The sequence below is a fragment of the Theobroma umbraticum genome, unplaced genomic scaffold (assembly GCF_002168275.2).
Source record: "Theobroma umbraticum cultivar Fairchild unplaced genomic scaffold, ASM216827v3 scaffold_31.0, whole genome shotgun sequence".
NCBI classification, from domain to species: Eukaryota; Viridiplantae; Streptophyta; class Magnoliopsida; order Malvales; family Malvaceae; genus Theobroma; species Theobroma umbraticum.
The window spans coordinates 95549-118247 of NW_018397283.1; the positions used below are offsets into that span (position 1 = coordinate 95549).

Below are 22699 nucleotides of genomic sequence, written 5' to 3' on the forward strand. Positions count from 1 at the left end.
AAAATTAATAGTTTTTTGTATAATTTTTTATTCAATTTTTCAAAAAAAAAAGAGGATTTTAAAAAAAAAAAAGTGCTCTAGCGGTAAACTTGAAAGCTCAGCAGTAATTTTATAAGCAAAGGCAGAGAAGGTGGCGGTCCATATAGTTCATAACCGCCTAAGTCAAACATGACATAGCAGAGACGGCAAGTTGTTTATTCAGAAAGTGCTGCAAGAAGAGGACAGTCCGCCATTCTCAAATGTTGGGGCTTGCAAGTAAGACTGCAGAGGTCGAAAAACCAGATTCACGAATGCAGCATTCCAAGTTCACCAGACAGGATTGGTTGTCATGATCTTAAAGGAAAGTCGTGGATATGTGTATCAGGGCACTCGGTATTAAAGTGCTTATATTTTAATCTGTGAAATAATCAAGACATATTAATATGGACTGTGACACTAAATTAATGAATTTGCACCGATATTGGGCTGAGCTTGAGACCGAAGAGTCAGTCAGAAGATGTCATCTTGGATGTGTATTGCTCTTTGCATTTGCAATGACAAATTAACACCACCTTCACATGCTATAAATTATGGCCAAGTCAAAAGAATCAGCATGGAAGATTCTAACGTTGCAGAGCTGTACAAGGAAGTCAGCAATTCCTGCATTTGCCTTGTCTCAATGCCATTCCCATTTACCAGATCCTACAATCCTGTTCGGTAACAAAAGGGGTCTTAAAAATGAAGTGAGCAGTAACTAACAAGGTAAGATACTTCATACCTTGATTTCAAAGTGTTTCTTTGGATGTGGAGGAATATCCAGCCCTGGAGAAACACAGAAATTTTGTGGAAGCAAAAAGAATCAAATGAATAATGTATACATAGGCAATATTCTCTGAGGAAGCAAAAAGAATCTAATGAATAATGTATACATAAGCAATAAAGGTGTTAAACATGATAACATATTTCTTTGTCGTTCTTTGGTGTTATAACTTGGAAAGAAGTACAAGAGTAAAGTCCTCTTGGAGTGAAGCTGAAGTAATTTAGGAAGGTACAAAGTGGTGACAGGAGGGTTAAGGAAGTATCTCTTGTTTGCGCATCACAGAGTATTTACGGGCATCTGGACATGGACTTGACCAGCAGAAGGCTAGCATTTGCAAGACACAAGCTATAGAACTAGTTTATATACATCTGCTAGAACACCAAACCTCTATAGAAAGCGCTAACAAAGTGCACCTATGGTTTATATCATGAATGCCAATCCTTCATTCTAGCAGCCAAGACAGAGAACCTCAGCTTGATCTCGATCTTTCAAAATGGCATTTGGGATCCTGCTCCAACCATTGTCTGCCAGGGTGTACTTTTCTGACCCTGGCATTACGTGAATTCAATGTAATAGTAACATAAGTGCAACTTACTCTCTACATAAAATTTATGCTGTCTTTCATCTTATTCCACTCCACCTCTCTGCTTCTTTGCATAAACTTTATGATACCTTTCCAAGTGCCTGCTAAGTATTCAACTAAGGGCCATCTACCACCTTAACTATGCTACTGAATTTGCAAGTGACATCATTATTGGATTACAAGAAGCATTTATAGATTGGCCACATAAGAAATCACTGGTTGATAGCTCACATTTCAAAAAGATTAGGCAACAAAATTCTCAGAAAAGAAACGCCAATATAGATAAGGAGACTGTATAGAGTATGCAAGCCAAAAGGACAGTAAAGAAAGCATGGCCAGAGTCAACACATATCCAGAGCAAAGTTAAAAAGTCAACTGGACAAAAAAATTCACAGCATACATGAATTTTTTTTTAAGTATAAACAGTTTAATGTTTGAATTTCAGATTGCCGTAAAAAATACAGGTGCATCATTTGCAGATTGAGGGAGGCCTTGAAAAAGTGTAAACAATACATAACAATGTAAAGGGAAGGCCTCCGGTAATCCACTGTATCAATTTTCACAGCAATGGAAATGATAGTTGTCAATGATGTCCTTATCGGATATCGTGGAAAAGGAAAAAGAGATTCTTTTTCAATAAAACTTTGTTCCAGAACTTTACACCTATATTTTTTGATTGATTGGTTGGTTTGACTTTACAAGTCAACATCATGGAACAAATTGATGTTATTGTTTAAAAAGTTGCACATAAAGAGGACCAGCCTACTGTCCTGCATCATTTACCATGAAAATGTGAAACAAGTTGAAAGTACTGACACTATGCCTTTAACAGAATGCTACATCCATCACTATAAAGCTGATAACCGTGTAGTGCATAAAATCAGTATGTGCAATAATAAATGTACGATAATTGGTCCTACAGGCTTGACTTGAAAGAATCTTTCCTACAAGCCAAGAATCACCATCAAATTGGAACCATGGTTTGACAGCTCTTGGGAGCAAGTAAGCAACTTTCTGTAAAAGGCCAAATGTGATTAGAAGGTCTGCAATTTAGACCGGGGAAGATATCTACAATTCCAACGGTTAAGTTTACCATAACAAAGCATTACATGATAGCTAAGTTCAATCTCCAGATTTCTGCTCTCTGCCCCACTTTATTCTATTACTCATGCTGATCTACTAGGCACTGATTCATAGCCATCCATCACCTAAGCATGGCTACTGCATTGTAAATTCATGATTATTTATAAGAGAATATATGAAGTCATTTTAACTGAAGAACTAGGAGGAGAGATCGGGGGATGCAGCACCTCGATTTTGTTTCGCAGAACCTATAAAGGGGAAAAAATTATATTCCTCTACTCACACTTTCAGCTGAAAGAAATTTGCTTTCTTTAAGAAATATCACACCCAAGGGTACAAACAACTTTTCTGAAATGCTATAAGACTATTATGATGAATTCATTGATTCACTGACATGAGGAGTACAAGGCTATAGCAAGTAGGCCCAAGATGTAATTCAAAAGCCAAACTGAAACTAACCTGAGAAAGTTGAGCAAAATTTGGGTCTCTCAGGCGTGTTCTCCCCTATCTGGTGTAATGCAGCCAAGCGAATTGTCATTATACAATCAAAGAAATAATGTCGAGGAAGGCCATGTGCCCAAGAAGAAATGCGCAAGCATCATGCAAGCTATGCCACCTCCTTTGCTGTCTACCAGATACATCTTCAATAAACTAGAGACATAAGCCTCTAAGTTGGAAGTATAATGAAAGAAGGAATGCATGAACATCCCGCAATCATAAAAGAGGTTTAGACTTTTAGTTTAAACTCTTGCATCTGGTATTGTCCATCACCAATGTTACTAAATCCCACCATTTGCTAGCGAAGAGTACGAAATCTATAGTAGCAGAGAGAGAATGCTTATGGCAGAGAAAATTATTTAATCTTCACAGTTGTGATCAGCAGTCTTGTTGGAGGCCTTGTAAGAAAAATGAACCACAGAGATACCAACTCAGAAAGAGAGAGAGAGAGAGAGAGAAACTGACAAGCCAGACATGAGAAACCATTTGAGACCCCACAAGTTCATAATTCAGAACAAGATGTCTGGAATCTTTGAAAGATTAGCTTAAAAGCCTAAACACTGTACTCTTTGGTATTTTACTGTTACACACTGAAAAGGCAAACACACAAGAATTTAGAGAAATACTTAAGGTAGATGCTTTAAACAATGTATAGAACAGTTTCATTATAACTCTATACGCTGGTTCCAACTTCCAGCAATCACTTCTACAATAAAGAATATATGCACATACCTGGTGAAAGCAGATTCATCTTAATGCAATCTGTTTCCAAATTTTTCACACATTTTCTTTACCTTGTCCCCATCTAAAAAAATGGTTTACAGTTTGCCAGTCAGTATGTCCCCAGAAACTAATGTCATTGATTTGAAAACCGGTCAGTTGTCAAATATCTGTTCTTATATCTCATCAACAAAGGCTTAAATGGTTTGTGGAAACCGTAAATAATAAGGTACTTGGCCAACTGTATCAGGTCATCATAATGTGGCATAATTGAAAGAACAGATCAAGTTTATAACGGCAAACCTAATCATGGAATTCAATTCAGCTAGGCACATTGGATTAATGACAACCCAGAACGACCAATGAACCCGAAAACCAGCCTGTCTGGTTCCTTGACTCCTTCATGTTACATCATATTCTCAGACAACTATGGCTTTCCTTCATGCAGACAGAAAAGTCAACAGAGCAAAATTTCATTGTCAAATTGTTCAACAGCCAAGAGAGTCTCCTCTTAGTAACCGCCACCATTGACATTTACATCCCAAATAAAATATCCAGCAGAACAATCATTCAAAAGCTGCATGTCTGAATATTCATATGTATATAATATGATAATTATGCATCAAATTCAAAACTTTTTACATTCTCTGAGAAAAAAGAGAGCTGCTTTCTCCTTGAAAATTGAAGTACATTTATATTTTGGAAGACCATAACCAAAATTACAACAAAGTTACCTCTATATATATTTTTCTTTTTACTATTGTTTATGCTTAGTGAATCAGATTTCCACACAGCAGCCTGACTGGACAAACCCAGAAAACTCATCAAGCACACTGATCTTCTCCAATTTTCCATTTTGCCCTTCCTTCATTTCCACCATGTAAAACCCATGTGGTGCACCTTGATACTCCGACCCGGTGACCAAGACTCGACCCCCAAGCCTAACTCCACATGCTCCGACCCTTACGGCAGGGTCGAGCTCTGCCCAATTCAACAATTTCCCATCTTTGCCAATCCCAACACTCGATCTCGGGCACCGACCTGGTTCCCAAACCCCTTCGACCCGCCTCCATTGCCCCGATTTGAACTCATACACGTCAGAACTCCCGTCGAATTGACCTTGACTCTCCGTTCTGTATCCGCTCACAACCCAGAACTCGTCTTCCCCTGTCACCACACCTTCACACTCATCTCGCTCCTGACTCAGCTCGCCCAACTGAGTCCACTCGTCCTTTCTCAAATCATAAACCCAGGCGTTTCTCGACGCGTTCTTGTTCTCGTCATGCCCGCCCGCAATATAGACCCGACCCGAACATGATCCGATTGCAAAGAACGACCTTTTTGCAGGCATATCCTTCCCTTTTCTCCATTGCTGAGTCATGAAATCGTAGATAAAAACATCGGTAACTGGGTCGTAACTCACAGGATCCCACCCGCCCATTACCACAAGCTTCCCCTCACAGCTTGCCAATTGACAAAACAAAGGCAACCCACTTGCGTAAGTGGGAAGCGTGGCGAGTCTATCCCAACTCCGACTCAGCCAGTCAAACACAGCAATTCCATAACTCGGTGACTCACCCGGTTTTTTAGGTCCATTCACGATCCCACCACTAAAGGCCTGAACCAAGCAAGCGACTTCTTGGGTGTACCCTAATTTTTTGCGGTGGTAATAAAAATCATCGCTTCGAAACAAATCTCGCCATCGGTGACAAACTCGGGAGGCGAGTCGGTGAGCTGTGTAAGGTAACCGACTTATGCACTCAAGACCGAGTTCTTCGGGTAAACCCGGAACCAACTCAGTCGAGAACTCGAAACGTTCCATTTTCTCAAGTTTCTAGAAGGTTTTCCCTTCGTTAAAAGCCATAGAAGCATTGGAACCAAAGCCATCACCCACTGATTTATAACAGACAGTTGGATAACGGAAACGGCCACGGCTATTCGACTGAACGACACGTGTATTTTCAAGGAATATCATGTTACTTGAGGAGATATTTGGACTGGTTGTTATGACAGAATGGATAAGTGCAAACTAAGTGATTACACGTGGCATTCTTTCGGTCACCGTGATTGATGTTAGTGGTTCCCAAATTACATTCGATTGAATCTTCTTTCTTGATAGATCAGGTTAATGAGAGATGGACACGTGGTGATTGCCATGGATAAACGTCTGTCGTATATCCTGACGTGACCCCAGTCGATCAACGTGATGGGAACGAATTGATATCCTTTTTACCATATTGCATTCGTTTTAAGATAACATCATGTCACGTTGTGATTATGTTTAATGATAAGAATTAATTAACTATAATATTTAAATAATTTTTTAAATTATTTATAAAAATTCAAATAAATTTTATTTGACTTAATATAAAATTTTAAGTGTTCGTTTTAATGCAACGAAATATTAGAAGCCTATTTTGAATAATTTTGTATGCTTCAAGAGTATTTTTAAATATTAAATCCTAACTTTTATATCATTTTAATGTTTTATATGACTTATATTTTATTAATCCAAATGTGAGATTAAATCATTTATTTATACAAATTAGTTACGTAAAATTTCAAATTAATTAAATATCAAATTATTATTTTGGAATCAACTAAATATATATTAAAAAGGGTATTGTAATTAATTCACGTGATATTAATACCAAATTGATTGGAAATTATAGGAGCATAATGCACCCAATAATAGATTTATTAAAACATCAACTAAATCAAAAATTAAGTTATGAGTTGTAATAAATATGGTTTAACGTGTAGTTTTTCTAATTTTAATTATAAAAATAATTAAATAATTTGGAAAGAGTTCCATTAATGGTGGAAAATAAGTGAAATATTGAATAACTCAATAATAATTGGGTGACATGTTCTCATGTTTGACTTAAAAAGCAATCAATTTGGTCCCACTTGTTGCTAATTGTGATATTGATTTTTCCACATGATTTTTTGCTTTTTTTTCCAAGATGATTGAACTTCCCGTCTAGAAATTCTCTACTCCCCTGCGTGTTTTTCTTTTCCTTGTCGATATCCAAACCACTTTATTTGAGAATAACCTTCACAAAAGTGAGAATAAAGCCAATGAATGGAGGAAAGAATATGGGGTGGCTGCCGGCCTTGTGTAACCAAGATAAAGACCTGCTGATTGAATGACTCCCCCCTTCTCTTTTACTTCAATAGCAGAAAGAGTGAGTTTTGATATATAAATATGAATTTTTTTTATTTAGTAAATATATTTTTAGATTAAAAATTTAAATTTATGATAAATAATATCAATGTAAATCTAAATTTTCATTGACGTGGGATCTTCATGAGAAATATAAAGATTAAAGTAAACTTAAACTAATGTAAAAATCTCTTTTCTTTAAGAGTAAAAGAGTTGGGTCGAAATTGACTCTGAAGTAGACTCGGATAAATATAAGAGTCTCTTTTTTTCCATCCTCTATGGTAAAAAAGTTAACCCAAAGTAGACTTAAACTCGTTTAAAAATCCTCTACTCTATGAGTAAAAAAAAAAATAGTACAACAAGGGTATTATACAATTCGATATATATACATAAATTTTCTTTCATTTATTAATTATATTTTTTGAGTTAAAAATATGAATACGTAAATCATTGAAGTTTGATTATTAATTTTTTTTAAATTAAAGATAAAATCAAATTACTAAAAATAACATTGAAATTCGATCAAAACGTCACTTGTTTTGAAATTTGATGTCCATACGTTTCTTTGACGAAAAGTTTTATGATTCATAGATTCATACTTTTGTCAAAATCAATCAATTTTCGAATACTTATTAGAAGCAAAGTAACACTTTAACTTTGTATCAAACACGTTCGAATTTTTTTTTGTTCGAACACTAGTGTCCATTTTCTATCAAATCGAATGGATAATTAAAATGACCAGAATTCAAGAAAAACCGAGAATAATCAAATCACAAATAAAAGAAAGAGTAGACTTTACTTATATTTCTTTTATATTATATAAACATTATGCTCTAGAATGTTTCAAAGTAGATCTTAACCCAAAGTCCTAGATAATATAAAGAAGAGAAAAATCAATGCCATGTGCTTAGTGACCTCAGCTTGCGAAGACTAACTCTATGTTTTCTATTGCAACAACTGGTCATCACATTTTTGTTTTGTTGTGTAAATGACCTTTCATTGTGTCCTAATGAAGCCATGTCCTGTGACCTGTGTTTTTCGGCTAGAAAAAGAACAAATCACATCACATACTGTACAGAGATTAAGTTTATGTCGATGAATTATGACCGTAAACTGATAATTAAAAACGTATTGAAAAATAATTAATAAATTAGATGTCCAAAATGGAATCAAGACCGATTACGTTAAGACAAACAACCTTACTGATTAATTAAGGAAGCCTTTAACTTGAAGAAACGTCTTTCTCATTTAGATAAGGAAAAGGGGTCCCCAAAGCCTTAATGGGGTGCCTGACTGGCTGCCTAACTTTGTTCTCCATTTGGGGCCTCTACCCATCATCTTTCTGTTTTAAGATTGTGGGGGAGTAGTCCTTGTCAAAGGAAAATGAGAAACTACCAATCAATAATCCATCAAATGATTCGTATTTAAGTATTTAATTTATTAATTAATGTATAATTTTTTATTTATAAATTAAATAAACGATCCCATATTAAACTAGGCCGTTAACAAAAGAGGTCTTCTAGAAGCATTGTAGTAGTGAGGTGGGGGAGGGGGGAAGGAAGATTACCACATTGTTCAACGGATTTCCTTTTCCTTTTTCTTGTCGGAATTCAAATTCAAATTCCAGATTTTGGGATTAAAATTGGACCCATTTTCAGTTGGACTTGAGCCCAGATAAATACCCAATTGAGGCCTACATAGTTAAGAATTATAAAGACTTGTGAAAAGTTCATCTCGGTTCGGTGTTCTTTTTTCTTTTTTTTTAATTAGTATAATAATTTTAAATAAATTTTTATAATAAATAATTGATTAATCATCGTTAATCAATAATATATTATCATTTTATATGATATGATATGTTAATTTGTCATAATAGAAAATAAGATTGTATATGACGATGTTACTGTCAACTATGACAAGTCATCGTATTACATCAATATTATGAAAAAATTTATTTACTTTAAAATAAAAAATATAAAAATTAAATTGAATGTAATAAACAATATATATGTTTTTAAATTTTTTAAATAATATTATATCTTTTGACTATAGAATTGTGTATAGTTTTCATTTTTTTTATTTCTTTTTCCCCCTATTTTTGCATAACATCACTATTAGAGCATTTCTTTTTTAATTATGTTGGCTTTTAATTTTGAACAAGAAATCAAGATCCACAAATATCACAAAGAATCAAATGGGATTTATTGTAAAGAGAAATATAATTATCAACTATTTTTCTTCATTTATTTTACATTTTTACTGGAACTTTTTCCATCCCACTTCTCTTTCCACCACCTCTTCAATCTTCATTAGCAATGCTGCTTGTCTGCCTTTGTGTTTGTGTGCGTGTTTTCCTACCAACAAGTACAAGGAATAATCTACTTGCAGTGCTTGGAAGCACCTGCCAAACAATTTCTTGACATGTGCATCAGAGCATCAGAACCAAGCAAATGCTTTGCATTTAAGTAAATCATCAAGCCATGAGTACTGGAATCCCCAGAGAAGAACTTACAGCTGCATGCTCATTTTCGATGCCCTGATGATGCCATGAGAACCGCGACAGCCACAATGAACATAAACAACATGCTACCGAGCAATATATATGTTCTTCGTGATGATCTTCGGTATTCTCCAAACAAAAGTATGCCCCAAAATGTGCTCACAAGTGGAAGTGCCTGGTATCACCAACCAAGTCTAGATGAATTAAGCAATAACATATGAGCAAAGGCACATCTGTTAGCCCAGAAGCCTTGTAAAAGAAGCAAGGTATTCGATATTCGTGTAGATAATTTTCTTATGCTATGAATGAAGATTGATGTCATGTATTTTTATGGTCTTAAACATGAACAGAAAGTACCTGAACAGCATCTGCTGCTGCATATCCTGCAGCTTGGCCTCCCATAAACTGGAGACCATTCCCAAACCCACACAGTAACCCGGCCAAAAAGGCCCAGCCTCTGCCATTCCAGTCATTGAGATAAGCCTTAAATGATGATCTGGGCAAGTCTAATACAGGGCGGTAGAGGAAGGTGATATTTAGGACGAGGGCAAGTACAAAACAGGAGACTGAAAAGTAAAAAAATGCAGTATAGACAACCAACTTGGGAACCCCTTCCTTCAAAGTGTGCCATTGATCATTAGTTGCCAGGTTGAATGCTGGTGAGAAGAGAGAAAAGCAAACACCGGCGAAGAAAGTTATGGCCAGCCCAATGAAAGTGCTCTTCCCAAACACCTGCAAAGAGAGTCAAACCAATTGTTAGAGAAAGATTTATATCGGATATATATATGCAAGGCATTATGATCTGTCCACTTTAGTTGCCTTATAGTTCTCTTGAATAGCTGTCAAATTGTATAGCTTTCCACATTACTACATAAAATTGCAAGAGTAGAGGGCCACATTTTTTGCAGTTCTAGACCATTGAATGAAGAAAGTAGAACCTCCAACCTTAATTGCTCTCCTGTTCTCTAGCTCTACAAGGAAGTCAGCAGTTCCTGCCTTTGCCTTCTCTGTAGTGCCATTCCCATTCTCCAGATCTTCTAATTCTGTTCACTAATTAAAGCAGTCTTAGAAAACGAAGTGAGCAGTAAGTAACAAGGTAGGATACTAAAGCTTTGTACCCTTATTTGTAGTTGCCTCTTTTGATGCGGAGGAATATCCAGCCCTGCAATAAGAACAATTTTGTGGAGCAAAAAGAATATACTTAGTAACTTGTACGCAGGCACTAGAGGTTTTAAACATGTCAAAGTGTTCTATATGGTTCTTTCACATTACTTATTAGAGGATAAAGGACAAGTGAATTCTACTCCAGGTGAGAGTCAAGTATTTGGATTAATGAAGTATTTAATCCTTGGAGATGACGCAGTGTAGGCATCTGGAGATGAAATTGACCAGTAAAAGGCTAGCATTTGGGCAAAACTACCTAACGGATTAATTTATTCTACTTGGAGCGCACTACAATGACAATCATCTTCTAGACTACAAAATCTCTAGCTAGGGCAAAACATGGTGCACCCTAAGTTGCATATCATCAATGCTTATCCTTCATTCTTGTGTCAAGACAGAAAACCTCAGCCCATCTCATACTCAAAATGCCATTAAGGGTCCTGCTCAACCTTGTCTGCGAGGTGAGCTTTTTCTGATGCAGGAACTTTGCAAACCTTATTATTAAACCATAACGGGCAGAAGTTATATGGTATAAGCTCAGGCATAAAAGCAAACGACAAGGGTTAAAAGGGGCATTTGAAACTTGCAAAAGCAAACTCAAGTATCAGTTCTGTAGCTACAGAAAAGCTGTTCAACTGGTTTTGCAAGCCACGATTAGTTTCACTTCTGATTAATATTCATTAGCTTCCATTAAGAACAAAAACAAAAAGAACTAGAAGAAAGCTGCCTGTATGATTAATCACTGGATCCAAAATGCTGCAATGTTTTAGGTAAAATAGTTAAATCATTTAACACATTTAGATATTTATTGAAAAAGAGGCGTACTTTCTAAGTTTGTTGAGCTTTGCTTTATTATCTGCAGCATTGGACGAGTGGACAGCTGATCCAAGACAAACAGCTATTAAGAAGCAACCGACACCTGGGAAAAGGATTTCAGCTCTATTGATTTTGTCATCTAAGAAATAATTCAAGGTTGTGCCTGTTGAATCAAAACAAAGTAACTATAATTAAGGAATTCAAAAATTAAGTTATGTTAGCATTCATTAAGAACTTATGAAGGCATAGAGACACAGACCTATAACAACAGTAATGCTCGCAGTGATCACTTCTGTCACTGACAAACCAACAAAAGCCCAAGCATACTGTGTAGACAAATTTCCAAGGCTGAGAACCACCCCACCGGCCATTGCAAACAAAACGGAGGGCCAATTATCCTGCATTAATCACCAATGAAGATTCAAATCCAGTTATAAGTAATAAAACACCTTTGCTAATGATAATCAAGTATGCTACAAGGCTATATCAATCACATCAGAAATATTCCAGTTATAAGTAATAAAATACCTTTGCTAATGATAATCAAGTATGCTACAAGGCTATATCAATCACATCAGAAATATTCCTTGCCAACTACAAATTTATCACATCAGAAATATTCCTTGCCAACTACAAATTTACTTAGGAAATGTGCAAAGGCGCTCATTCTCTCTCTCTTTCTCTCTTTCTAACTCAGACAACAACATCTTATTATCCATCTCTCTGCTTGAAGAATCCAACTTTATGCTACTAGAAACACTGAAATTCCGGATTCTAAGTGATCATAACATAATGACCATTTGTTCTTTACCTAAACATTTTAAGTTGTCTTTCATCTAGCCACTAAGTATTCCATTAAGGGCCATCCGTCACTTTAGCTAGGCTACTGAATTTGCAAGTGTCGCTACTATTCACAGTTATACAAAATAGTTTTGTCATTATTAGGTAATGACAGAGGTGAAGGGAACATCAGGGCAATTCATCTTCTATTATCAGCATTGAATAATAATCCAACTTTACATTTATATTCAAATAACAGATTTTACCATCTTTTATATATTCAAATATTTAGTTCGATAGTCTAATTTTTTTCTGTTATTGCTACATTCATAGTCTCAGTTCCACCCTTAATATGAAGGAAACTCACCTGGGAAAGTTGAGCAATAAAATTTGGCTGCTCTGGGCTGCTCTGGCCAATTTCACCAAATGTTAAGGCTATAACTATAGCAGCCAAGAGATTTGTCAGAGTATAATCAAGATAAGTATGTTGAGGAAGCCGACCTCGTCTTTCTAGTAGTGTCATGATAGCAGGCCATGTGCCCAAAAAGAACAGAGCCAGCAGCATGCAGGCTATGGCACCTCCTTTGCTTTCCACCAGATACATTTTCAAACCACTACAGATAATCCTCTCAGTTGGCACAGAGATCACGGATGCAATGCCTGGAAAATCCTGTAACAAAGAAGCAGTCTTGGTATCTTACATAGCCTTTTGTTTGGTCAAATTTAGTAAATTTACTGACCTGTTAAGCCCTATATGGACTTTCTCTAAAATCAAGGAACCCCAAAATTACACACCAAAGTGAGACTCCAAGCAGCTGGCATTCGATCAAGATAACAAACTATTCCAAAACAAGAAACCTTCATCTAAGCAAGCAGGCAAAAACACAGATCTGGAGAGGGCAGTCCACTCAGTAAAAGTAGATTGGCCACCACAGAAATGACTGGTTGAGAGCTCATATTTCAGAAAATAAGGCAACAAAATTCCCAGAAAAGAAAAAACCAATTCAAGGAAAGAAATGATGTAGAATGTGCAAGCAAAAAGGCTGCAAAGCAAGAATAGCCTGAGGTAAAAGAGATCCAGAACAAGAATTCAAAAGTCAACTGAACAGAAGTCCCACAGCAAACTCAAAATTTTCCAAAGTATAAACATCATATTTCTTCAAAATTACTCACTCACCATATGCAAATAACAGAGCAAAGCAAAGAAGAGGGAAAAGGAATCCTAAACATAGGCAACTAAAAACCTAAAGGGTGCAAAAACAAAAAACCAGAAGGAACAAATCCATTGTTACTTGCCATCCCAGTAGGCCACCACCAAAAGCAACCCTTGAGATACGAAATCATATTAACTAATAAAAAAAAGCCAGTAGGCCATACACAGTCACACATCACATTCAGAAACCCAACAACCCAATAAGCTTGGAAAGTATGAATCTTTTACCTTAAACAACTTATTGCGTCAGAAACTTTCAGAGAGCGGCCGCAAAATGAAGCCTGCAACATTCGCAGACTGAAGGAGACCTTGGAAAAATAAAAGGAGCAAATAACAAAGAAGCAGAGACAGGTCAACAATGGGAAAAGGCCGTAGTGTGGAATCTTGGAAAGAGATTCTCCGGGATTCAAAACTCAGTTAAAGCAAATCATGGATCCTTGCACGTTGGTTGGTAAGCTCAAAGTCAATCTGTAGTTAGATGTTGAATATTTGGTTGGTTTACGCTCGCCCATGCATTGAATTACAATATTGAATAATATAATATACTCCGTACTTATATTTGAACAATTAATTATTATTATTTTCCAAGTCATGTGGCATGATTAGGAATTTTTTTACTTCAAGAAATAAAAATTTAAATCTAATTCTCTAAACGAATATATATACTAATTATTTAGTTAAAATATTTATACGTCAAATTAAGATCAATTAACGAGGACAATTTTATCTCATGCATATTCAATGAACTAGAATATGGAGCAATATAGCATGATCACACAAGATCAAAATTTTTTTTCTGTTTTAAGAATAAAAATTTAAATCCAATTCTCTAAAGGATGAATATATATTAATTATTGAATTAAATATTTATATATTAATTAAGAAGATAATTTTGTTCTTGTACCCTCAAACATAGTCAACATTTTTGACAAGATATAGCCTATAGGTTTGGCTATAAAAGAAAAATGACGGTGAATATGGAAGTATTTAAATTACCACGTGATTACCGCAACGTGATGGTGCATGCTTTGACAATGATAGAGAAGGGATTGGTGTATATGGTTGGGGCTTTTCATGGCTGTTTTGTACCCCAAAAATAGAAAATAAAAATATTATTGCCAATTTATTTTTTAAAGAATATTCCTAAATATAAATAAATTGGGTAGTTATGGATTGAAAATATTTTAATAATTTATTAAGTAAAAAACTATTCACGAAATATTACTTAAAAATAAATAAAGAATAAAGAAATATTGACAAATGATAAAAGACGACAATCCTCTATGCTTCGATCATTTCATAAATCGTGATGAACAATACAAGTCACTTGAAGAAAAACCAATGAAGATATTGACAACAGAAACAAAGAGGAAAAGAAAACCACCACATTTTACAGATGAAACCAATGAACAAATGTAGAAGATTTTCTGCCTTTAGTTTCTGCTAACCAACCACCACATTTTACAGATGAAACCAATGAACAAATGTAGAAGATTTTCTGCCTTTAGTTTCTACTAACCAAAAGCATTATCAAGAATCCCTCCCATATACTAGCCGGGTAAAAAGGATGATTACCCAAAAAAAAATTTTTTTTTTTTCTATTCTATGTTGGGTGTAAGGTGTATTGACCATTTCACTTCATGGCATTTATTGAAGCTTAAGCATGTGACTTTACTTGCCTCTCAATAGGCACCTGTGGGGTCGCATTCTGAAGGAAGTAGCCAAGAAGCCTTTGATCCATAACCATATTGGGTATCTGCAGAACAAAAAATGAGCCAGACTCGCAGAGGAAGACAGTGAGACAAAAGTGAGAAAGATCAAACCTTGTCCCCGAAGAAAATCTTTGTATTATCAGCAATGGCCTCGATGAATTTGAGCTCAAGAAATTCTGGGGTCAGCTTCAACTTGTTTGCTTCAGCTTCTTTCAATACACTGAATAATGGAGAAAGGGGAGCAACATCAACACCAGTGCATTATTGTTTCCCATATTTCTTCATCAAAGTTAAAAACAATAGAAGTAATTAAGATGATTTCACCGGTAAAAACCAGCATCTGCTAGACTCTTTTCACGAGCAATGTACATTTGGTTCTCAATTTCCTGCTGCCTCCTGGCACTCTCCTTCTCCATCAGCTTCTGTTCCATTAGGATCTTGCTAACAGTGGCAGTCTTCTCAGCTTCACTAATAGCCATCTTTTTCTCTGTCTCTGACTCTTTTTCTACTACTTTTTGTCTCTCAATAGATATTAATACCTGCGCAATAGCATTATATAGATTGATCGTTGATGTAAATCACAAAATTATCAAAAACATACTAAGCAAGCAAAGCAGTAACATTATGCGCAATAGAAAGCTATACCTTCGTGCGTTCCTCTTCCATTTGTTCATAATTTCGTCTAATGCTCTCAGGTATGGTGGGCTTTGTAACGCGTACACTAAGAATTTCAATTCCTGGTGCATAGCGTGTGCAATCACCCTGAAGAGCATCTTTCATCTTTTCATCTATCTGAAACAATCAAATATATGATTTGGCTCATTAAACTTTAAAAGTTCACTGAACTAATTCTAACTGACCTGAAGGAAAAAAATTATTACAAGCACAGGAATGTAAAAGAAAGAAAAAAGTTTCATGCAGCACAGCACCATTGACAACTCAAGGTTATTAAACAACATAAAAAATAAGCTTAAGGTACTTTAACAGGTGAAAAATAAGTCTTCTTATTTTTTTTAAAAAATCAGATAATATCAAACTCCCAAAAAAGAACTCTTCAATGGGCTTAGGATTCTGTGATGCCTTAAGTTGCATCATATATATCAAAGAAAAATGGCATTCCAGATTGAATACACTTCATGTATCATGTAGTGCATGGGTGAAAGGGACTGACCACCTCAAGCCTTAGAGAGTATGGTTCAGTTTGCATCCTTTCTTACCTGATCAAACACATCTATATAAACTTGTTGAAGAGTATGAGAGCTGCAAAACTGATTGATCTCATGATGAATCTTGTCATATATCCATGTTTTGTCATAATGAACACCATAGTTGAGCAGCGTCTCATACACATAGTCCTTTCGAAGCCGATTGACAACCTGAAACAGATGTAAATTCAAGCAAATATCAATGACGAGAAGAAGCTCAGAACTTAAAACTACTCAACTACTATGAATTAAGAGCAGTACAAAACATCACCTCTATCTTTTCAAAGTTGATCATGACACCCCCTTTAGTACCACAAGGGATATCCTTCACCTAATTTAAAAATGGAAAAAAGAAATAAGACATTATTATGAATTAAGTCCAAATTATACACCATGTTCACAATGTAGGCAAAAAATTTTTACCTGATCTGTTTGAAGGGTAACTAGAACAGGTTCATACTGGGTTATCAGAGGCATCTTCAAATGGAAACCTGGTTATAGTATATATATAAGAAAGACTGCACATACCAGCAACCAGCTATTGTAAAATATTAAAAAGAAAGACCCAATCCTAACCTGGCTCTGTTATTCTCTTTAGAAGAGCACCTCCCCTCCAATACACACCTACATGACCTTCTGGGACTTGATGCAAAACGGATAAGGTATTTTTAATATTTGAAGAAGAAGGAATCATTGCCTGAAAATCTCATTGTTACACCACATGTACTAAAGTGATTTTTTTAACAAATAATCTTGCAAATTCATTTGAGGTTTCTACAATCTAAGAAGCAAGAATTCTCCAGTTGAAGAGCGTAAAGGAAGTTGTTGCCTTTCATATAAACTACTAACATTGATGTTCAGATCATTGTGCAATTCTTAAAAATAGATCAAACTGATTCAAGTCAGGCCTCACCAATCTTAAAAGAAGGAGAATGCTAAAGCAACTATGTTTGTATGAGAAGTACGCCCAACAAAGAATTTACAAATAATTAGTTAGACAAAATTTCTCAAAAAATAAAGAAAGCTCTAGGCTAAATCAAGCAAGGGCTTGAAAACAGACTTGGTACCAAAAATAAAAGAGCTTAAGATTGTGAAGTGATGTTATATCACGTGGATGAACTTATGTCCACCATGTCAGCTACGGTTGAATGCTTAGCAGAAATACTTAAATCAACTCAAAAATACATTCAAACTTGATTGAATCAATGAACCGATCAGAATCTAATTAAAAACTCCATAAACTTAGATCGATATAGACGAGAGTATACATATAGAATTAATGCGGAGAGAGAAAGCGGTTACCGAGGAGGCGATAACAATGAAGGCAAAGACGATCACGTTGATTAGAAAAGAATCAACACTTTGAGCTGGACGAGGCTGAGGCGGTCGCGGTGACGGTGTAGCTGCTTCTCTCTGTTGCTGTGGATCCATGGCGGTTAGAAATATAACAGTATAGTAAACAAAATGAGAACTAAATTTGATTAGTCATTCATAGTGTGCGTATATATATATATATATAGGTGAAGCTGCTGCTTATACATGATCAGATGAATGTCGACCGTTGATGTTGCATACGTGGAGAGATGGTAGCTTCGGAACATGGTCATGATACGGGTGAAGCCGAAAGCGTTAAGACCATGAGATTCATGGGATTGGACTGTAGTGTTGAGCGTTGATTCCTTTCCTACTCGTAGAAGCACCGAACTTTAGAGGAAAGTTTCGGGGCAATGAAAGGAAAAAACAAAAAAATTTTCTTTTCTATGAAATGACAAGTGGTTTTTAATTAATAATAATTTATTTAATTTTTTTTATAAAATTTTTAAATATTATACTAATAAAGATTTTGAAAATATTTTTTTGCTTAATCCAAAAAATTGGATAATTCATATCCCTTTTCCCTATAAAATGTAAATAAGATTAAAGATGCAAATGAATTAAGCTAATTAAGTTAATTGTGCTCATTTTTTACTTAAATAATAGTCAAGTTCAACTTATTCACTATCAAGTTGAGCTCGATTTAAAGCCGTTTGAGTATAAAATTGAGTTGAAGAATTCATGCTCTTTAAATTTTTTTAGGTATTTTTCTCGAATATAAATAATTAAATTTTATCAAAGTGAGTTTAAATAGATGTATTATTAGTCAAATTAAATTTAAACATAAAAAATAATAATAAAATTAAATTAAATTTAAATATTATATCGACATTGTTTTGTTTTTCCAAATAAAAACATAACACCATTCTTTATTCAAAGAACGGAAACGTCCTTCCCTAACCTGCTCTACAACACAAGCAATCAGAAACAACATGGTAGAAGAAAAGGGCATGGATCCAATTCCAATGACTACCGTATTTGGACCAATAGAAAAGAAGAAAATTTAAGTCGGACCAGAATTAGGTGGAAACGATTAATGTAATTCCAGGCAATTTCCTCTTTTTTTTCATGAAGAAAATGTATTAAACTTTGTTTGTTTTTTTGTTTTTGGTGAAGAAACAGAGGAAGACAGAGGAGATATAGTATTCGTTTGAACTTACTTCATTTTTGCGCGGGATGTTCCTGGCATTGACCACTGGTTAAAAATGGAAATCGTTAATACACGCGCCTTTGGCTCGCGTGAGGAAAATTCTCCATTATCAAATCTGTTAAAGTCAGAAGAGTTAAAGGTGTGGATTCCGGATTAATATGACAGTTGGGATTGTTTAAGTGGTTTGATTCATTTGGAAGTTGATCTTGATTTTTGTCGCCTCTAGTTTTAGTCTAAATTGCATGGCTGTCAGTGCGTGTTGGGGATCAGTTACGAGCATGCACCACTCACTTCATAGAGCAGGGTAAAGAAAAATGCTGACCCTCACGGCCAGCCCCATGCCGACGTTGTTCCCGAAACGCAAAATCCAACGGCGGGGCCGATTCGCCATTCTCGCTGCGGATGAGTTCCCTCCATTTCTACCGAAACAAGTGGAACAAATCAAAGACCCGTTTGCTCGAAAACTCGCCACCCGAATCGAGAGACTGCCCGTCAAGGTTAGCTTCTCGGAAAGTAGGATTATGAGTAGTTGTGTGAAGCCATTGGTTCAGAGCAAGCAAAGTCCATTGGTTCTTCTCCATGGCTTTGACAGGTCTCTCTCTCTCTCCTTCTTTCTTCTTGAAATATACTTAGTTTAGAATTGATAACCAGATGAAGTTTAATTAGTTTGTATCTGGGATTCACCAATTTTCTTTATTGCCATTCAGTTCTTGTCTAGAATGGAGATACACATATCCATTGCTTGAGGAGGCTGGTTTGGAAACTTGGGCTGTCGACATTCTTGGCTGGGGTTTCTCTAATTTAGGTTTGTTTTGCTTTATTTTTATGTTATTGGACCTTCAAACAACTTATGGTTCTGATATTGGTTTCTGTTCTTTCTCCCATTATTTATTTTTATTGCTAGAAAGACTTGGGTCTTGTGATGTGCAGTCTAAGCGTGAGCATTTCTACCAGGTACATCTAACATCTTGTTACCTCAAGAATGTTTTCAATTCATCGATTGACATAGGATTAAGCAGTAAGATAATTAACATTGGGTGACGTTATGTAAAAGTGGTAGTTGTATTGAGATTGGAGTTCAAGAATAACATGCAAGATTAATGAGTTTGTTGGTAGCAATGCAAGTGTTAGCATAAAGAATCCAATATGTTGAGACTACACTGGATCTCTGTTATACAGCTTTGGAAGTCATACATCAAAAGGCCGATGACATTGGTTGGACCAAGCCTGGGCGCCGCGGTTGCAGTTGATTTTGCAGTCAACCACCCAGAAGCTGTGAGTGTCTTAGACAACTGTGCTTATGATTTATGCTCCATTAGATTAGTTGGAGAGTAGAGTTATAGTTTGATATAAAAAAATTGCTAATTAAATGCCTCTGATGCTCCGTGAAACTCATGAACTTTAGTTAGTTTATTTCAGGTTGAAAATCTTGTTTTGATCGATGCAAGTGTATATGCAGAAGGCACGGGAAACCTAGCAACGCTACCCAGAGCAGCAGCCTATGCTGGGGTTGGTCTTCTTCGCAACTCATAAAAGCCTTGAATCTCAATTGTTATAGCAAATCCAAGCTGTTTTTAGTTGCCTGTGTCATTTAGTTTTCTCCAGTTGAAATTTTTCTAGGACCACTTTTTGTGTTGTGAACAAGCTTTTCCCTTGTTAGGGTGTCAACTAAATTGTTCCGGAATTTCTTTTTGTTCATTGTGCCTCCTCTTTAACTGAATCTTTCATCTTTGTGGTAAAGACAACAAAGGGTTTTATTAAACTTCTAGTCTCTGTTGTTTGAAAAAAAACAACCTTTCTATGCGATACATGCATATACTTTACAACAATTCTTGTTTGTGCCCTTTTTTTCCTTTAGGAGAAGGGGAAGGGCATGTTAAAGAGTTATTATATTGTACATTAGTGCTATAACCATAGATTTTTGTGAATTAGGTATCTCTATTGAAGAGCTTCCCGCTACGCTTATATACAATCTTTTTGGCATTCAAGGGTACATCATTCAGCACCAGTTTGGACTGGACTAATGTAAGTTCTCCTGGCAAAATGATGCTAAGCAATGTAATGCTTATTCCTGGAAACTAGAACATTTTAGGATTTTGAAGGTTGAAGGGGAACTTAATACCTATTCCTTTCTTGTAATCCTGTCCAGATTGGTCGTTTGCATTGCCTGTATCCTTGGTGGGAGGATGCAACTGTGAATTTTATGATTAGTGGTGGTTACAATGTCAGCAGACAGATAGATCAGGTCTGTCTATTGGGGCTATTTCACAGGGATAAGTATGAGTATTGACAGGCTCATAGTATTCAGTTCTATTGTTTAGTTTAATTTCATTTGAGTAAATTTTCTTATCATCTCCAAGAGGGAATGTTGTGTGGCAGCTATGACATATGACCTTGATATCAAACTTGACTGATCATAGTAATGTGGCCTCCTCTTTTGTCTTGTCATCTTTTCGATAACCCCACTTCAGAAACTACTCTGATACACAATCAGAGAAAAATTCTTGAGAACAAATAAAACAGATGGTAGCTCTTGCCAATTTTATTGATTTCCTTATGAGGAGGGAGTCATGTTGGATGTTTCCCAGGTCCTCTGAAGTGTTATATGCATTTGATGAATATGAAATTAAAGGATATATCTTCATTTTGAGTTTCGTTAGCAAATGCTTAGCAATCCTTCTGAATAACAAATAAATGACTACAAATCTGCAGCTTTTCATGCAACTTCTGTAAAATTCTTCTACAGGTGAAGCAGAAGACACTTATCATATGGGGTGAGGATGACCAGATTATTAGCAACAAGCTAGCAGTGGTTAGCAACTCAACATTTTGTCAAAATTTTGCTTCATATAGGCATGAGAATACCATAAAGAAGTGGCCAATTCATTCACTTTTGAGACGTGATTGAGAAATAATGCTGTGAAACTCACTCTTGCTGCAGTTAGAAAGTTAAAAATGACGTTATTTTTCCAATTGCTTTGATGCAGAGATTGCATTGTGAACTGCCAAACTCAATTATACGCCAGATACCCGATTGTGGTCATCTTCCTCACGTGGAAAAACCAGATTCTGTTGCCAGAATAATCTTGGAATTTGTGCAGGATTACTGCCAAAAAGAGGCTCAGTTTGTCCTAATGTAATGAAGGTGTATATTCTGCCTCTCTGCTTCAACCATATTCAGATTGGGTTTTCGCTGTAATGCTTGATCTGATCAGTCTTACCTGCAGTTTTAATGGTCATAACATTTGTCACTTTTGTAAAGGGTTAACAGTTCTGATTTCATCTATTGTACTTCAAAAGCAGCAAGTGATCCTTCCAACATTTGTCACTTTTGTCTTGGCAAAAGATTATGTGAGATAAAAATTTCATCATAGTCGTTTTGCTTCCTAAGTCATATGGCTTGACAGAAGTTGCTCTGTGTTTTGACAAAAATCATTGCTCACCTGTTATTTCATTCATTTCCTGACTGTTTGCTTGCTTCTATCTAATGGTTGGGTTAACCTAAAGAATCGTCCGATATGAAATGCATTATTTAACAGGCTTGACACCAAAATGCAGTATCTAACAGGCTTGACACCAAAATTCCATGGGAATCAGATGCTCAGAAAAAAACAGGCACGAGATCAGTTTCTTTTCTTAACCCATTAGGCCTTTTGTCATCGCTCCAATTCTTTCAGTGTGCTTGTAACCGAACGGTTGGTAGGTGGTTCACAAGTCACAATCTCAAGCTCCCACCCATGGCCTAGAAAATACATTAATAAATCTACAAAGTTTGGCCATGCGCGTCAAATGTCCAATAATTCTGCTTCAGGTACAGTCACTATCTACCAATTCAACAAAAACACCAGTCTTACTACTTATTGAAGATTGATATGAATAAACATTCGAAACAACCTTTATTTAAAAAACAAATGGGGGTCACTTGGAATGATAAAA

General features: G+C 35.8%; 4 protein-coding genes across 11 annotated transcripts; 1 reads left to right on the plus strand and 3 right to left on the minus strand.

The window, feature by feature from the left end:
* Positions 1–4236: 4236 nt before the first annotated feature.
* Positions 4237–5567, minus strand: LOC110428341 (F-box/kelch-repeat protein At2g44130-like). The gene has a single exon (XM_021444154.2). It carries the CDS (start codon positions 5503–5505, stop codon positions 4462–4464), a length of 1044 nt encoding a protein of 347 aa, XP_021299829.1. The 5' UTR covers positions 5506–5567; the 3' UTR covers positions 4237–4461.
* Positions 5568–9029: 3462 nt separating this feature from the next.
* Positions 9030–13813, minus strand: LOC110428287 (ureide permease 1-like). Of its 6 annotated transcripts, none has more exons than XM_021444084.2 (9): positions 13551–13813; positions 12850–12948; positions 12477–12779; positions 11589–11727; positions 11339–11492; positions 10468–10511; positions 10295–10392; positions 9707–10081; positions 9030–9524 (listed from the first exon to the last, which is right to left on the minus strand). In XM_021444084.2, the coding sequence occupies exons 3-9, from the start codon at positions 12711–12713 to the stop codon at positions 9372–9374; spliced, it is 1200 nt and encodes a 399-aa protein (XP_021299759.1). In that variant the 5' UTR covers positions 12714–12779; positions 12850–12948; positions 13551–13813; the 3' UTR covers positions 9030–9371. The 6 variants fall into 6 exon arrangements, with proteins under 6 accessions (XP_021299759.1, XP_021299758.1, XP_021299762.1 ...); XM_021444083.2 differs by having other exon boundaries at positions 12850–13050; XM_021444087.2 differs by lacking the exon at positions 13551–13813 and having other exon boundaries at positions 12477–12513; positions 12611–12779; positions 12850–13534.
* An 801-nt stretch (positions 13814–14614) lies between these two features.
* On the minus strand, positions 14615–17902 carry LOC110428326 (SPFH/Band 7/PHB domain-containing membrane-associated protein family). Of its 2 annotated transcripts, XM_021444137.1 has the most exons (10): positions 17779–17902; positions 17542–17658; positions 16816–16936; positions 16663–16730; positions 16511–16570; positions 16252–16410; positions 15680–15826; positions 15359–15573; positions 15146–15254; positions 14615–15078 (listed from the first exon to the last, which is right to left on the minus strand). In XM_021444137.1, the coding sequence occupies exons 3-10, from the start codon at positions 16931–16933 to the stop codon at positions 14980–14982; spliced, it is 975 nt and encodes a 324-aa protein (XP_021299812.1). In that variant the 5' UTR covers positions 16934–16936; positions 17542–17658; positions 17779–17902; the 3' UTR covers positions 14615–14979. The 2 variants fall into 2 exon arrangements, with proteins under 2 accessions (XP_021299812.1, XP_021299811.1); XM_021444136.1 differs by lacking the exon at positions 17779–17902 and having other exon boundaries at positions 17542–17716.
* Positions 17903–18968: 1066 nt separating this feature from the next.
* On the plus strand, positions 18969–22181 carry LOC110428282 (alpha/beta-Hydrolases superfamily protein). Of its 2 annotated transcripts, XM_021444074.2 has the most exons (9): positions 18969–19355; positions 19471–19568; positions 19668–19717; positions 19943–20038; positions 20183–20272; positions 20696–20788; positions 20913–21008; positions 21510–21575; positions 21751–22177. In XM_021444074.2, the coding sequence occupies exons 1-9, from the start codon at positions 19078–19080 to the stop codon at positions 21901–21903; spliced, it is 1020 nt and encodes a 339-aa protein (XP_021299749.1). In that variant the 5' UTR covers positions 18969–19077; the 3' UTR covers positions 21904–22177. The 2 variants fall into 2 exon arrangements, with proteins under 2 accessions (XP_021299749.1, XP_021299750.1); XM_021444075.1 differs by lacking the exon at positions 20913–21008 and having other exon boundaries at positions 21751–22181.
* Positions 22182–22699: the final 518 nt, after the last annotated feature.

Excerpts from the sequence above, each read along its gene's own strand:
- LOC110428326 (XM_021444136.1), bottom strand. The coding sequence starts at position 17,670 with ATGGATCCACAGCAACAGAGAGAAGCAGCTACACCGTCACCGCGACCG. Across the intron at positions 16,571-16,662 it reads TTACCCTTCAAACAGATCAG|GTGAAGGATATCCCTTGTGG; the intron begins GTAAAAATTTTT and ends TTTTTAAATTAG. Across the intron at positions 15,255-15,358 it reads GCAGATGCTGGTTTTTACCG|TGTATTGAAAGAAGCTGAAG; the intron begins GTGAAATCATCT and ends TCCATTATTCAG.
- LOC110428341 (XM_021444154.2), bottom strand. The coding sequence starts at position 5,505 with ATGGAACGTTTCGAGTTCTCGACTGAGTTGGTTCCGGGTTTACCCGAA.
- LOC110428282 (XM_021444074.2), top strand. The coding sequence starts at position 19,078 with ATGCTGACCCTCACGGCCAGCCCCATGCCGACGTTGTTCCCGAAACGC. Across the intron at positions 19,718-19,942 it reads AGCGTGAGCATTTCTACCAG|CTTTGGAAGTCATACATCAA; the intron begins GTACATCTAACA and ends TCTGTTATACAG. Across the intron at positions 20,273-20,695 it reads GAGCAGCAGCCTATGCTGGG|GTATCTCTATTGAAGAGCTT; the intron begins GTTGGTCTTCTT and ends TTTGTGAATTAG.
- LOC110428287 (XM_021444086.2), bottom strand. The coding sequence starts at position 12,713 with ATGTATCTGGTGGAAAGCAAAGGAGGTGCCATAGCCTGCATGCTGCTG. Across the intron at positions 11,493-11,588 it reads GAGCATTACTGTTGTTATAG|GCACAACCTTGAATTATTTC; the intron begins GTCTGTGTCTCT and ends TTGATTCAACAG. Across the intron at positions 10,393-10,467 it reads AGAGGCAACTACAAATAAGG|AATTAGAAGATCTGGAGAAT; the intron begins GTACAAAGCTTT and ends ATTAGTGAACAG.